The sequence below is a fragment of the Epinephelus moara genome, chromosome 18 (assembly GCF_006386435.1).
Source record: "Epinephelus moara isolate mb chromosome 18, YSFRI_EMoa_1.0, whole genome shotgun sequence".
Taxonomy (NCBI): domain Eukaryota; kingdom Metazoa; phylum Chordata; class Actinopteri; order Perciformes; family Serranidae; genus Epinephelus; species Epinephelus moara.
Genome location: NC_065523.1, coordinates 39,216,869 through 39,227,764, shown reverse-complemented (window position 1 = coordinate 39,227,764; position 10,896 = coordinate 39,216,869). Strand labels below are relative to the sequence as shown.

Sequence of the window (10,896 nt, the reverse complement as noted above, 5' to 3'; positions counted from 1 at the left end):
GCTGTACATAATCACGGAAACTGTCAGTGTGTCATTCTGTCAGTCAGTCATTCTGTCTGTCCCACGTTTTTCTACTCACTGACGTGGTCAATCTATGTGAAACTGCACATAGGCATTGAGGACTGGCATAGGTAGAAGGTGACAAAGCTACCGATGGGTATGTCTCTGGGCCGTAGCTGTGGCAGTGTGGATATTATTAATTGAAACTCCTGGCTGCTATTTATAGTGTTTGTTTGTTCCATTCAGCAGCTCGGTCCTGACTGAAGCTTTAAGGTTCCAGTGTTCTCACAGAGTATTATGGGATGTCACTGACTGCTTTACAATAAACACACCAAAGGTTTAGAGCCAATCAGGCGTCATGGAGTCAGAGCTCTACATCAGATCCAGTGGATCATCTCAGGACGGTGCTCTGCTGCTGCTGCTCTGGTGACAGCTTCCTTTCCAGGAATGATAATATTTCATTGAATCATTTTATCATCATCATCACCTTCATCCCACCTCCTCCTCATCACCCTCATCACCCTCATCGTCCTCACCTCCTGTGTAAACAGCTCTGTTTCCTCCAGCAGATTCACCGTGACTCACACACACAGATGTAAATGCTGACGACTGATTCCTGAGTGAGGCTGGGAGCTGCTGCAATACTGTCTCTGTCCTACTGTCCTCTGTCCTCCTGTCCTCAGTTCTCCTATCTTCTATCCTCCTGTCCTTCTGTCCTCCTGTCTTCTGTCCTCCTATCTTCTGTCCTCCTGTCCATCTGTCCTCCTGTCTTCTGTCCTCAGTCCTCCTGTCCCGTGTCCTCCTATCTTCTGTCCTCCTGTACTGTGTCCTCCTGCGCTCTGTTCTCCTGTCCTCAGTTCTACTGTCCTCAGTCCTCCTGTTCCCAGTCCTCCTGTCCTGTGTCCTCCTATCTTCTGTCCTCCTGTACTGTGTCCTCCTGCGCTCTGTTCTCCTGTCCTCAGTCCTCCTGTCCTGTGTCCTCCTATCTTCTGTCCTCCTGTACTGTGTCCTCCTGCTCTCTGTTCTCCTGTCCTCAGTCCTCCTGTCCTGTGTCCTCCTATCTTCTGTCCTCCTGTCCTCAGTCCTCCTGTCCTCAGTTTTCCTATCCTACTCTCCTCCTGTCCTCCTGTCCTCAGTCCTGTCCTCTGTCCTTCTGTCCTCCTATCCTCCTGTCCTGTGTTTTACTGTCCTCCTGTCCTCTGTCCTTCTGTCCTCCTGTCCTCTGTCCTGTTACCTGACGTCATGGCTCCACAGAAACACACACAGACCCATCAGGACCGTGTGCTGACCAGTGTGTCAGACATCTTAATGCTCTCACATACTAAACACATCTGCTGAAGGTGTGTGTGTGTGTGTGTGTGTGTACTGCAGCAGCTCAGCGGATGACTCATCTCTGCGTTTCTATTTGAGGCGCATCAACCCCTGGAGTCACACTGCTGTCTGTGTGTCTGTGTGTGCGTTAGGTACTATATCTGTATCCATGACAACCAAATTACAGTCAGTCAGTCAGTCGGAGACAAAGGTGTCAAGAAATACCAGCGGAGGTCGCACAGGTGTCTTCACCGTGTGCTGCTGCCAAATTAACACACACACACACACACACACACACACACACACACACACACGATTTTGAACGGTTAAAAATCAGGTGCGGGAACTGGAACGCAACTGGTTCCATGTTGGTGGAACAGAGTATCAGTGTGTTTTGGCATCAGGGATTTGTTTATCCAATAGTTACTGGTTTTTGATGATAAAAATCTGCTTTAGTCCGACATATTTAAATCTCTACACTCATAATGTGCGGTGAGAATAATTGGCTCTGAGGATATGTAGGCCTGAAGGCAGATTTATAGTTGTGGCCGTAGCCTACACACACATGGCCTTCAGCGTTGTGAGCATTTGTACTTGTGCAGTGGCGTCTCTGTGTTGCTCTGTCGTTACAACTCCAAATAGTTGTCGGTGTGGTTTCTATGTCACTGTGTTGATTTCTGTGATTCAAACACACCTAAAACATGCCTTAATGGCGACAATACTGAACACAAGTACACAAATTGGGTCCATTTTAGCTCACGAGGTTCACAGATAAAACAACAGTGTTTATCTGGACACTTTTCCCCACAAATAAAACATGCTAACATTATTAGCATGAGCCTATGGTATTTTACATTGTATAAATTAGCCTAGAGGCCAGCAGAATTTTCCTCGACTTTTAACAATGGTAACGTTACAACATTCAGCTCCGTTATGACTCACAAGGTTCACCGACAAAACAGCTGTTTTTTTAATTTGTAATTTAATTTAACAGAAACCCTGTTGAGCTTCCTGTTCTATGAGACAGCCCTCCTACATAACTGTATGTATAATAACTGTGGTGCTCTGTTCTTTTATTCAATGACTCTATGTCCTAACATTTCTGATGTGTTGTACTCTGCTCCCCAGAGTATGAACCCTTGTGACTTCGATGATCCTCTGACTTTTTCTTGCCGCCATGAGGATGACATTAGGTGCTTTTGTCCCACCAAAACCAGAACTTTTAAAGGATAACTTCGGTATTTTTCAACCTGGGCCCTATTTCCCCATGTGTATGTGTGCGTATAATTCACAGGTACAACTGGTTCTAAAATTGGTTCAGTATTGGGGGAGGCGGATGCAGCCGGGAGCCGCGAAACGAGCTAAAACGGTAACGGGGGCAAATGCGTCCCGTATAAGTTTGCGCATTAAAAGTGCTTTTTTTTGCCACTGACCGGTTCAGATCACCAGTGCTATCTCTGTAAATAGCATACTAAGCGTTTCCCTTACCTCTGGGCTGTGTGACGTCATCGGACCACTGACCACCAAAATCTAAATCAGTTCATCGTTGAGTCCAAGTGGACGTTTGTGCCAAATCTGAATAAAGTCTCTTGTGCATCCTTGTTCACAAGGATGGGATGGACAAACGTTCTTACGTACATGCTAATGGATGAACAACCTGAAGACATAATGCCTCCGACCAGTCCAATCGACGGCGTGAAGATATGAAAACAAAATATTTTTTTAACCTCAGGTAGGAGGAGTCATGCATCAGCTGGAAATCTTTCTGTCCTCCTCAGACTGTTTACCTCCGGTCAGTAAACTGAGCTGCCAGTTCGATAAGGTTCCCTTCATATAATCGACTGAGCTGACAAGAGCAACAACAAACCAACAACTGAGGAACCGAACCCCCGAGGACAAAGACCGGAGCTGGAAATGATCATATGGATTCAAAACCAGTACATGTAATTCCAGTAACACCAGTATGAACCACAGCAGCTCTTTGAGACAGACTAGAGGAGGTTTACCTGAGGTGTGTGATGAATTCATGAAGGTTGAAGCTGGACGCCCCTCCCCCGTCCTTCCACTGTGTGTGTGTGTGTGTGTGTGTGTGTGTTAAAGTGGGTCCTCCAGGTCGGCCATGTGTTGGAGGACAGACAGCGGACGGACAGATGGATGAATCAGGTCTTCTTCTCAATGTCGACTCTTCTGAAAAAGACAAAATAAAAAGTTTCTCAGCACCTGTTGGTTTGCTCTGTCTTCATGCAGGTGAGTGTTCAGTAGACCCCTCCCCCAAACAGCAACTGTCCAATCATGATTCAGCAACTGAAAGTAGCCACAGCAGGTCTGTCAGGCTATAACTGAGTCCCCATGTTGGTGACAGTCGTTATAAAGACTTTAGAAGGTGGTGTCATTTTATTCAGCTTTTCTAAATCCAATCTAGAATTTAAAAAAATTCTCTCAACGCCATCTTGAAATATTGTGCTCAAAAGTATGAAACAGACAAAGTCACAGTGACCTTGACCTTTAACCTATGATGAGATGAGGTCACTGTGAGCTTAACCTTTGAACAACAGAGTCTAATCAGATCATTAGTGAGTTTAAGTGAACATTTGTGTTAAATAAACAAACAAACAAAAAAACCTCAGGGTGTTTTTGAGATACTGCAATCACAAGTATGAAACAGACGAAGTCACAGTGACCTTGACCTTTAACCTATGACCACCAAAATCTGATACGTTCAGCGTTAAGTCCACGTAGATGTTTGTGCCAACTTTTAAGAAATTAAGAAAGGTGTTCTTGAGATGTCAGGTTCATGAGAATCAGATGGGCGCAAGGTCACAGTGACCTTGACCTTTAACCACCAAAATCAAAGCGGCTCATCTTTGAGTTCAATCAGTCGTTTGAGCTAAATGTTAAGAAATTGACTGACAGTGTTCCTCAGATATCCTTTTCACAAGTACAAGACAGACGAGGTGACCTTGACCTTTGAACAACAGAATCTGAACGTTTGTGCCAAATTTTAAGAAATTCCCTCAAGGCGTTCTTGAGATATCGTGATCACAAGAATGTCCAACATACCGCTTCCAGCTGCATAATAACGCAAGAACAGGTCAAACCTGTGTAACAGCAGCAACTGAAAGTTTGATGATCTGACGGGGAGTCAGGGTGGTCCAGGATCAGACATTAGCTCAACTTGAGTTGCTACAGTTGCTAACTAAAGGTCCATGTCCTTGAGCTGTTTGCTTTTTTCTGCTCTCCTGCTTCATTCATGTTTTTCTTGAAACTGCTATTTCGTCACCTTACTCAGAGATTACAACAGTAAAAGTTGTACCTGATTTCCGTCTCTGCCCAGACTTCAGTGAATTGTTTCCCACCCGCACTTTAAAGTCAAACAAACTGAAACAGGAGCATAAATCAAACCTCTGTCTTGTTTGTCTAGGTATGAAATCATCCTCACAGAGATACGTTTTGATATTAGAGAACAACAAACTCAATGTTTTCACTCCTACAGGAGCAACGTTAGTGAGAGGATTATAGACAGTGTGAGTCCTGCTGTGGAGCCTCAGTGTGTTTCCTCGTGACTTCTCCTCGGTGTCTATTGTTGTGTTGCTGCTCTACGAGGAAGTGACAGAGGAAGAGATGAGCTTAATGAATGACCTGCGTTCTATTGTCAAATTCAACGACTTCCTGGAGTCAGTTTATATCCAAATGTTCTGATCCTTCAGTCCGTCCAGATTTACGTCTTTACACAGTGTTTTACTTTTTGAATTGATGTTGCTAACCCATGATCACCTTCAGCTTCACTGCACTTTGTTCCTTTGTTGTCTCCATGTAGACATTTTGACACATCACAGGTACACCTGGCCTTTACACACTGAGTCAGGTTATTTTTTCCATCTGTGAGCGCGGTGCACAGAGAGGCAGTCAGAGCTACAGGCTACAATGAGGCTAAAAACATGTCGGGGCTTCAGGACATTTGGATCACTACGGACGAGCAGTATGGAGATATTTTGTGGTTTCAATGATGTGTTTTTGGACGTTTGAATCTGGGGCGCCGTCAGCCTCCATTAGGTGGAGTTGTGTTGCTACCTCCTCTCCCCTTGGATCTCCACAAGTGATGTGAGGACTCTAAAACTTCACCTGAGCCTCCCTCGGCATATGGGTGAGTAGATAATGGCTGCATTTACATTTTTGGGTGCACTATCCCTTTAATCATCAATACTTCAATGTAAACAACAAACTGTGGGACACACGGTCGTTAAAACTGAAGCTTCAATACGGAGCAGAGAGAAACAGGAAATCTGATTTCTGACATTTCTTCTCACGACACCACTGACTCTGATTTTAATGCAACTGAATACAACACATGACCGTCACACATGTACAAGGAGGTGGAGGAGACAGTGCAGACTGTCTGAGTTTTACAAGAAGCTAGATTCCTAAAATCTGCAGAGTTCTGTGGTGCAAATTCAAGATGGGCCTGATTATAATGAAGGTAACACAGCCAACAACATTACTGATGTGTGTCAATGAGCATTCATTAACATGTTTTACCACAAGGTGGCTCCTCTGCAGTTTACATTATACTATTTTTTATGATGACCATAAGGGGTTTACAGGATTAAAAACATATTTTTATAGTTTCACATATTGTTTTATTCATTGGTTTAAATTGTCCACCTCAGTGAACGTGGTGAAAAACTCCTTAAAAAATGCATGTTTAAAAAAAAACAAGCTTTTTGTTTCATGCTTAAAGATGAATAAAAACACGCAGGGTGACTGATGTGGTCATACTTCATGCATGAGAGGGTTAATACACAGTGTCCCTGCCTAATAAACAAAATAAACTCAGCTGGTGTGTGTCTGCTCGACATTTGTGAATGATCCTCCGTGTGTTTTGTTCTGAACAGGAATGACATCACATGAAGGAAACAAGCTGCTGCTGCTGCTGCTCACTGCAGCTCCTGCTCCTCTGGCGCCACCTGCTGGACCTTCTCTACACTGTGTGTGTGCGTGTGTGTGTGATTGTGTGTGTGAGAGAGAGGACACACACAGGAAGACGTCACAGACTGCGACATCCTGAATAATTGTCTTGAATGAATGTGTGTGTCGAAGGTGAGGCTCAGGCAGCTTAACTGTAATGTGATTTAAAGGAACATGTTTAGCTCCAAACCACACACACACACACACACACACACACACACACACACACACACACACACACACACTTTGAGCCAGATCAGATCAGTCATTTAAAGGTCTTATTGAGGGAGGGCTGATTCTTCACCTTCGTCATCTATTGTTCCTTTCATTCATTCATTCATTCATTCATTCATTTTCCATAACCTCTTATCCTGTTAGGGGTCGCGGGGGGTGGAGCCTATCCCAGCTGACGGTGGAAAGGTCAGCAGGCAATCTAGAGTCACCAATTAACCTGCATGTCTTTGTACTGTGGGAGGAAGCTGGAGCACCTGTGGAGCGTTGATAAATTGGGAGCACTGTCTGAATGTAGCGTTGGGTTATCCAGAGCAGCGCACTCTCAGAGTGGCAGAGCGCACTCTGGACACTCTGTCTGTGGAGACGGAGCAGCAGAGCGCCGAGCGGAGTGAATGTGTGATTAACTTAACCGTTGGTTCATTCATGTAGAAATATAACGCTGCGTTTCTTCCACCAACAGGGCTCTCATTTTAGTGTAGAGCGTCAGACTGAATTTACCAACGCACCATGTCAGGTCACTCACTCTCCGGGACCGCCAGTGTTACTTGAATAAGTAAACACTGACCAATGGGACCAGACTGGCCGACCCGTATGCTCTCACTCAGTGGATGGATGATGTCACAGGAAGCCAATCTTACAAACGAGGACCACACTTGTTTGTTTTGCTATGGAAGCTAACGTTAGCTAATGTGCTAAAAAGTTAGCATTCCAGAGAAATCCAATATTCCTCTTAATCCCTCCCCAGTTTCTGATGAGGTGGACATGGCAGGGTTCTGACCTGACCAAATGTCTCCCCTTCTGTTCCTGAGATATGACGTTAAAACATGATGATGTCACAGTCAAGCTGACCTTTGACCTTTTGGATATAAATGGAGAAAACATGCCTTCCATAAGCATTTTTAAATAGCCAAAATGACACCATTTATCACAGCCAGAAAGTGTCAAAACAGAAAACCATCTTTGTATTTTCACATTTCTGACGGTCCTTGAACACATCATGTGTGACAAACTGTTGCATCACTTCTTTATAAAAGCAAATTCCTGCAGTGTCTCCTGTTTGTGAGCACAGAGAATTTTCCCTCCATCAGCAGATGGATGTGAAAAAGCCTCCCGATGTCAAACTGCACAGTGAAACTCAAACAGCCGACAAAGAGCAAAACTCCTCTGTGACGGGAGGAGAACTTAATGTTCTCATCACAGTCTCAAAATGCTGAATGTGTCCAATATTACACTGCACATTAACACTCCAGTACATGAAGAAGCTGCCACACTGCTGCAGCTGCAATTCCTTCAGCACATTTCTCACTTCACTGAAATGAGTTTGCGACAACAACAACAAAGACAAGGGAACAAACTTTCTCAGCAACAAGACTGTAAATTGATGGAGGTAGCAATGTGATGTAGCCTGACCAAGACAAACAGTCTGATGTGTGATTTTCATGAAGGATTAAAAACACCCCAGTTCAGTGGGACCAGACAATCCAGACTCCCCGCCGGATCTGCAAACTTTCTGTTGCTGCTGTTACACAGGTTAGACCACTGTGACACACAGGGTTTGAGCTGCCGAAAATCAAGCTACTAGAGCCTCCAAGCGAAGGTCCACCTGGAGCCTATCCCAGCTGACACTGGGTGAGAGGCAGGGTTCACCCTGGACAGGTCACCAGACTCACACTCACATTCACACCTACAGACAATTTAGAGTCACCAATTAACCTGCATGTCTTTGGACTGTGGGAGGAAGCTGGAGCACCTGGAGGAAACCCACGCTGACACGGGGAGAACATGTCAGAGCACCTGGAGGAAATTCAAGTTAGCAGAGCGCTAAACTCAGGGTTAGCCGTTCAGCTGGTGGAAGTTGGACGCAAGTCTCTGATGTGCCTAGTGTATCGGCTGCACAATTCTTATGCAACAGTTGAACCATTTCGGCTTCAAGCATCACTGAGCAGCACTCGCTGGAGTGAACGGAGCCCCGCCACAGATGTTGCACGCAGTCGTCTGATGGGAGGGGCTTAAGACAGAGAGCAGAGAGCTGCAGGAGGAGGGTGCACTTTCAAATTCTGCCATTTTATTTCTGCCTTTTCAAGATTTCTGACTCCCATAGTATGACTCATCAGTCGAGTTAGTCGTCAAGGTTAAACAGAAATGTTTAAATTGTTAATGCACCCTATGAAAAATAACAAAAGCTAAACTTGAACAGAAATTTAAGATTCAGCACTAAATAAAACAATAAGAATAAAGACATCTGAATCTATAATAAGTCTGGATCCAGCTGGTGTGTGTATTTATAGCCAGCTTTACAGCATGTGGCTCCTCTCCAACTCCGCCAACTCTCAGAAGAAGTCACAGGAAGTCCGTGTCACAACAGACACTTGGCCGGGTGCCGTGGTAACAGTGTCAGGGCCTACAGCAGATAATGGGATGAAAAGCTGCGGGTGAGCGTGTGTAAGAGTGAGAGTGTGTGTGTGTGTGTGTGTGTGTGTGTGTTGTGTGTGTGTGTGTGTGTGTGTGTGTGTGAGTGTGCTTAGGTTATGGAGCTAACTAGCTGTGACAGACTAACCTGCTGGCCAACTACTCTATTAGCCTAATGACAGAAAGACAGAGAGGGAAAGAAAGAAAGAAAGAAAGACTATATTTGAAAAGAGGACGAGCTCCCACGTTGAGTCATGTGTGTCGATGTTGCCAAAGCATCAAGAAATATAAATCTCTCTCTGCTGCCTCCTCCTCCTCCTCTTCACACCAAAATTTCCCAAAATACCTGGCCCCTCCCATCCTGGAGAGGAGCAGGAAGTGCTGCCTGGCAACCAGGGAGCTGGCTGCCGTGGTAACGGTTCACCTGAGCACCTCTTCCCTAAACAAACAGCAAGTGTGAGCGAGTGAGAGGACAGGATGTAGAGTCTGAGCGGCAGTCCATCTCTGTGCAGTGTGTGTTTCTTTATGGTTTTCTGTCTCACACACACACACACACACACACACACACCTATTCAGCCATGACACGTATAACGTCAGCCCTGTCTTTTGTCTGACAGGCTCAAGGAGACAAACATACACAGAGTCTGTCACACACATTACAGCTGTCCTTGTTACAGACGTGACATCAGGACTCTGTATTATAGAAACTGTCTGATGTGGAGCTGCTTAGAAAATAACTCAAATAATCAACTCAATTAAAGGAGAGATTCAACATCCAGTCTGTATACTTTGAAACTGGTATATTCCTGCAACCCGACCTCTAGTTACCACTAAGCCTTACACACTGCTCCTTTTCACATAAAAAAAGCCAACAACAACATATTGAACGGATATGAGACAGATGATGGGGGAGGGGAACTAACGCAGTTAGACAGGATACAAGACACTAGGCGTTGGGGAATAAATTAATACAGCATAGTCCCCCAATCCCAAATGGATCCCTTACAGACTCCTTGACTCAAGCCCTAAGCCCTTACAGACCTAGGACCAATTCCATTTCTTCCCCTTAGCCCTTGTCTTGGCCCTTCCCCTTGGTTTTGCGCGTTCACGTGAGGGGAAGTGGCGTCCCAATTCTCCGTCAGGTTAGCTCTTAACCTGATGGAGAAGGGGGGGAAGAAATGGAATTGGTCCTTGGTCTGTAAGGGATCCATTTGGGATTGGGAAAGTACTGCGATATTTTTGAGTAGCAATATCATATCAACACACCTAGTACCAAGTATCAATTATCTATTATAAAAAATAAAATTACAAATACAAATTAAACAGATGCATATTGGAGCTACGTTACGTTACAGCTAACCTACAGAAAATGAATTGTCCGTTATGTCACATTATATGGAAGGTTATTAAATGGTACAGGAAATGAATCTTCCACATCAGACTACAACAAGACACTGCAGTGTTTCCCATTAATTAACGAAACTATGGCGGTCCGCCATAGTTTAATTTGACCCGCCATAGTTTCTAAATAAAAGATTTAGGCTTCCGAAAGTATTGACTTCTCATGATATAAATAATTTCTCGAACGCCGTAGCGTTTTGTGCCGATGTGCTCAGGCTGTCAGATCCAGCGCTCGACAGTGCGAGCCGATGTGCTCAGGCTGTCAGATCCAGCGCTCGACAGTGCGAGCGTTTCACTCGTACGTGTGTGCGAACTGTAAAAAATATTTAGGGGCACATGTGCGCATAAAAAAAANAAATAAAAGATTTAGGCTTCCGAAAGTATTGACTTCTCATGATATAAATAATTTCTCGAACGCCGTAGCGTTTTGTGCCGATGTGCTCAGGCTGTCAGATCCAGCGCTCGACAGTGCGAGCGTTTCACTCGTACGTGTGTGCGAACTGTAAAAAATATTTAGGGGCACATGTGCGCATAAAAAAAATCAGCCGAAGCAGCCTATATTTTTGTCAATAAAAA

At 44.7% G+C, this 10,896-nt stretch overlaps 1 protein-coding gene across 2 annotated transcripts in view; it reads right to left on the bottom strand.

Moving 5' to 3' along the window:
* hdac5 (histone deacetylase 5) overlaps positions 1 to 10,896 on the bottom strand; it is a 62,884-nt gene that overhangs the window by 43,916 nt on the left and 8,072 nt on the right. For both annotated transcript variants that reach the window (XM_050068409.1, XM_050068412.1), the window contains exon 2: positions 3,318 to 3,498. Coding sequence is in view for 1 of the 2 variants with exons in the window: in XM_050068412.1 (XP_049924369.1) it covers positions 3,318 to 3,339 (22 nt within the window). In the remaining variant the exon portion in view is untranslated. The remainder of the gene's footprint in view (positions 1 to 3,317; positions 3,499 to 10,896) is intronic.